The 4,308-nt window shown below is 60.7% G+C and overlaps 1 protein-coding gene across 8 annotated transcripts in view; it reads left to right on the forward strand.

Moving 5' to 3' along the window:
- Nucleotides 1–17: 17 nt before the first annotated feature.
- The window catches only part of PACS2 (phosphofurin acidic cluster sorting protein 2), a 62,882-nt gene continuing 58,591 nt past the window's right edge, over nucleotides 18–4,308 (forward strand). For all 8 annotated transcript variants that reach the window (XR_003435714.1, XM_027120799.1, XM_027120801.1 and 5 more), the window contains exon 1: nucleotides 18–178. Coding sequence is in view for 7 of the 8 variants with exons in the window: in XM_027120799.1 (XP_026976600.1) it covers nucleotides 60–178 (119 nt within the window). In the remaining variant the exon portion in view is untranslated. The remainder of the gene's footprint in view (nucleotides 179–4,308) is intronic.

Consider the following 4,308-nt stretch of genomic DNA (forward strand, 5'->3'; position numbering starts at 1 on the left):
CCGCTCCCTCGCCGGCCTGGGCTAGCCCAGGCCGGCGAGGGAGCGGCGGGGCCGGCGCCATGGCCGAGCGGGGCCGCCTGGGCCTGGCCGGCGCGCCCGCCGCGCTCAACACGCCGGTGCCCATGAACCTGTTCGCCACCTGGGAGGTGGACGGCTCCAGCCCCAGCTGCGTGCCCAGGTACGCCGCCGCCCGCCTGCCGCTTTGTTCCCGCGCGCACCTGCCGGCCACCCGGGACCGGCCACAGGGGACCTCGCGCCTGGGTCCCCACCCGAGGCCTGCACGCGGGACCGGCCACCCCGGACCTGCACCCGGGGCCCCCGCCCGGGACAGTCCACCCGGAACCGTTCACTCTGGGATCCCCACTCGGGACCCACACCCCGGGCCGTCGCCTTTGCGCCCCACCTCGGGCACGCGCCTTCCGTGCGGACCACCCCTGATGCGTGGATGGTCCCTGAGGTCCTGGTCCCGTGCAGCGGAGGAAGTGGCCCCGGGTTTCTCAGGCCCCGCGGTCCCCCGAGGCTCTCTGAGGCGCACACCTGGTTGGCTCCCAACCGGCATCGTTGCACCTGCCTACCGATGCGGTGACGGTGGAGTTGACTCAGGGTGTCTCCTCTCTCCACCGGGTACCATAGATTTCCTTTTGCGTCCAGCCACACTGTCAAGCCTGAGTGGCCTGGGAGTCACTCAGGGCACGCAGTGTACAGAGGACACACAGATCTGGGACCTGGGACCACAATTTTATTCCTTCATCCTTCGTCCTTTTGAGGGTCTGGCCGTACCCCCCTGTCCTGCTGGCGGGGGGTATCTGCCCCTTGCCTGTTTGCACTATGCTGTGTAATTTAGGGATTTCCTTGTACATAAACACTGCTCCTTACATCATACTGTTAATTTTGCCATCGCAAAAGATGCTGCCCTTTCCACTTGGGGGGAACTGCCCTGTCCCCAGCGGTACAGCTGGACGAGGCTCACCCACCGGACAGCGCCATGGCCATCCCGACTCTACTCAGGCCTGTCGCTTCCCTGCTCCTCCTGCCAGCTTGAAGCTCTGCGGGTTTCTTCCTGATTCAGTGGTCCCTGCTGAGGAAGCTCCCAGGCTGAGGGGGAAGAGAGACAAACTCACACCAGGGCCTGGTTCTGGAATGGACACCAGGCCACTAGGGCTGCAGGGGGGTGGCAGGGAAAAGCTCTCCCTGGGGAGATCCCCTGGCGGGACCAGAGGAAGTGGCCAGTGTGTACCGAGGGGGGTGTGCTCTGCCACAGCTCCTTCAACAGGTGTGCGAGCCAGGCGTTGGGGACGCAAAGGGCGCCGGGTGCCAGGGTTGCCCTCCCGAGCACAAGGCTGGTGGCTCAGGGCATTGGCTGTGCCGAGTGAAAAGGATGGGTGCTCCCAGACCTGTGTGGGGCCTTGGGAGGTTGTGGTGTCCGAGGGAGACCCACCTGCTTGCCTCTTGTTTGGGAAGTCTCAGGGGCACCTCCCCAGGCCTGGCCTCCCACCCCCTCCAACGTCCCGTCTTGGCATTTGGCCCAGTGTCGGGCGCCACAGCCAAAGGTCATCCTGGACCTTCCCCACCATGCTTCTCCTGTCTGTCACCCCTGCGTCGTCACCCCTCCCCCCCGCTGGCTGCCGCCTCACGGCGCTCCCTGAGGGCATGCTTGCCCCCCTTCCTGCACCTCTTCAGCAGCTTCCTGGGGTGCCCCGAAAGACCACCGAAGTTTTGACCAGAGGGAGGTGAGGGAGGTGGCAGGTGGGCAGGGGTTGCGTGGTCGAGGGGCCCAGTCGGCCCCCCGCGGAGCTGGTGTAGGAAGCCCACTCTGGTGGGTGTGTGGGGAAGGCGGGGGCGGGGCCGTGCAGCGCTAGGTGCTGGGGGTCCCCGGCTCTGCCTGGGGGGGGGGGGGGGGGCGGGGCCTGGCGGGTTGCTCTGTAGGCGTGGGGCTGAGCAGCCGTCGGGGTGGGCAGGCGCAGAGCTCAGGGGTCGGATGCACAGAACAGCCCCTCTGCGCCCCGGCGTGGCCCTCCCCGCAGCACCCGGGCCCCCCCGCTTGGACCCCCGAGCAGGCCTCCTTGGATAGGCTGTTCTTCGTTCCGCTCGCTCGGAGACTATGTAGAAGGGATTCCACTCTGTCCGTTTGCACGTCTCCTCTTGCCCGGTCTCTAAGTTTCTGAGCGGCATCGAGCTGCTGTCTGTGCCTGCGGCGTGGTGTTCCCTGTAAGACAGCAGCACGTGTCTCTGCTTTGTGGGGGGACCTGTGGCTGTCCACAGCTTTGGGCCAGTTATGAATGCACCCCGTGGGCGGGCATTCTCGCACTGGCCCTCTGCCGCAGGCAGTAGGGCTTGGGGGGCGTGTGCTGGGCGTCACCACCAGGAGCCTTCCCAGAGCGGTTATGCCAGCTCCGGCCTCCCCACCCCCCACCCCTCCCAACCCCCCCGCATCCCCACTGCTCTGCCTTCTTGCCAGCACTGCCTGACTTTCAATTGTTGCCAATCTGGTGGGTGTGAAATGGTATTGTGGTTTTAATTTGAATTTCTCTGATTACTGATGTGGGCCATTTGTACTTCCTCATCAGCGAAATTCCTGTTCATTTCTTTTGCCAATTTTTTCTCCTTTTTCTTTCCCCCCTACTTGAGTCTCAGCAGCGTTTTAGGGACTGGTAATCCTTTTTCGGCAGTGTGTTGACACCACCCTCCTCTGATGATGCACGCTTCTTGGCTGTCTTTTCGAGGTCTGTGATGCCTCCTGAGGTGCACCCGGCGTTGGCCTTGGTCTTGTCTTGTGGTCTTTCCTTCCTGGTGGGGGCGGGAGAGCTCTCTGCTCTTCCCAGCAGCTGGTGCCAGGCCCACGGGGCTGTGACAGAGGCAGGCTCGGTTTCGTGGGTTTCCTCGAGGGAGTGGACAGCACCCCTTCCCAGTGACCCCCGGCCCTGGCGTCTTCCTATCCCTGCCCCTCTGCTGGGATTCCCAAAGCAGCCTCCTCCCCCGCCGCCCGCAGCTTCAGCGGGGTCTGGGGCATTTTGGACCCTTGCACTTGCCCCTTAATTTTCCTTCCTGTGGAGGCTTATGAATTAATTTCGCGGGGTCGGACATCTTTCCACAGGCTTACTGCGCGTTCACATTTCTCCACATCCTCCTGTTGGCGCCCTCTGCCGGCCACAGAGGGTGAGCTCACACTCGCGGAAGGGCCTTCAGCTGGAAGCGTGAGCTTTGGCAGCCGGGTGCCCGGGTCCGCCACTGCCCGCAGGACGGGGATGTCTCCGTCACCCGCGGATGAGTGTCGAGCGCTCGGGGCCAGGCTCCCCCACCGGCCAGGTGCCCCGGGCATCGCGCACGGCAGCCCCGCGGCTCCCTCTCCACGTTGGTGGCATCCGCACGTGGTTTGAACCTGCTCCTGCCGGTGGGTGTTGGGGTCATTTCCTTTGGAGCTGATGTGTTCAGAGCCACTGTGGCCATCCAGGGTGAGGGCTTGGGCCGCGTTTGCTCTTCTCTTCAGGATGGCTGGTCGCAGGGGAGGCGGGGGTGTGTCAACTCTGAAGACACTGCGGGCTTTCCGAAGTGGTGGCACCACCTTGCATGGCCGCCAGCCGTTCTGTGCACGTTCTGTGCACGTTACCATCTTTTCAATTCCAGCCATTCTGGTGGCTGCACGATAGTTTCTCCTTGGGGTCTTGCTCTGCACTTGTTGTGCGTGGGTGTTGGGTATAATCAAGAGCCTGACATGGTGCTTCTCCTTTAACGACTGATGCAGTAAATTACGTCAATGGATTTTCTAGCATTAAAGTAACCTTTCACTCTTGGAAAAATACCAGCGTGGTCATGCCGTGTTCCCCTTCCTGTACATGGGTAGACTGAGATTAAGATTTTGCTTAGGACTTTTGCATCTCTGTCTCGGGTCTGTAATCTCCTGCTCATCTACTGCCCTTATCAGATTTTGGTGCCAAGATATCCTGCAGAAAGAGCTGTTGCATGGTATTGTTTGTGTGAAACAGGAATTGTTTGTTCCTTGAATGTGTGGGAGAAATCACCAGTACAACACCTGAGCTTGAAGTTGCTTTGGGGCAAGTGTAACTCCTGGCTCCATTTCTTTAATGATTGTAGGACACACACACCCCCACTTTAAGTTAGTTTCGGAAATATAGTTTTCTGGGAATTTGTCCATTTCGTCCAGATTTTCAAGTTTTTGGCAGAAAGTTGTTCGTAATATTCTTTTTTTTTTTTTTTTTTTTTTTTTTTTTTTTTTTTCTTTTGGGGCTCTTTTTTTTTTTTTTCTTTTTTTTTTTTGGAACCCCCGCCCCGGGGGCGCCGCGCTGTCCC

This window comes from Aethalodelphis obliquidens, unplaced genomic scaffold (assembly GCF_003676395.1).
Source record: "Aethalodelphis obliquidens isolate GAN/ISIS:26980383/991018 unplaced genomic scaffold, ASM367639v1 scaffold21, whole genome shotgun sequence".
Taxonomy (NCBI): Eukaryota; Metazoa; Chordata; class Mammalia; order Artiodactyla; family Delphinidae; genus Aethalodelphis; species Aethalodelphis obliquidens.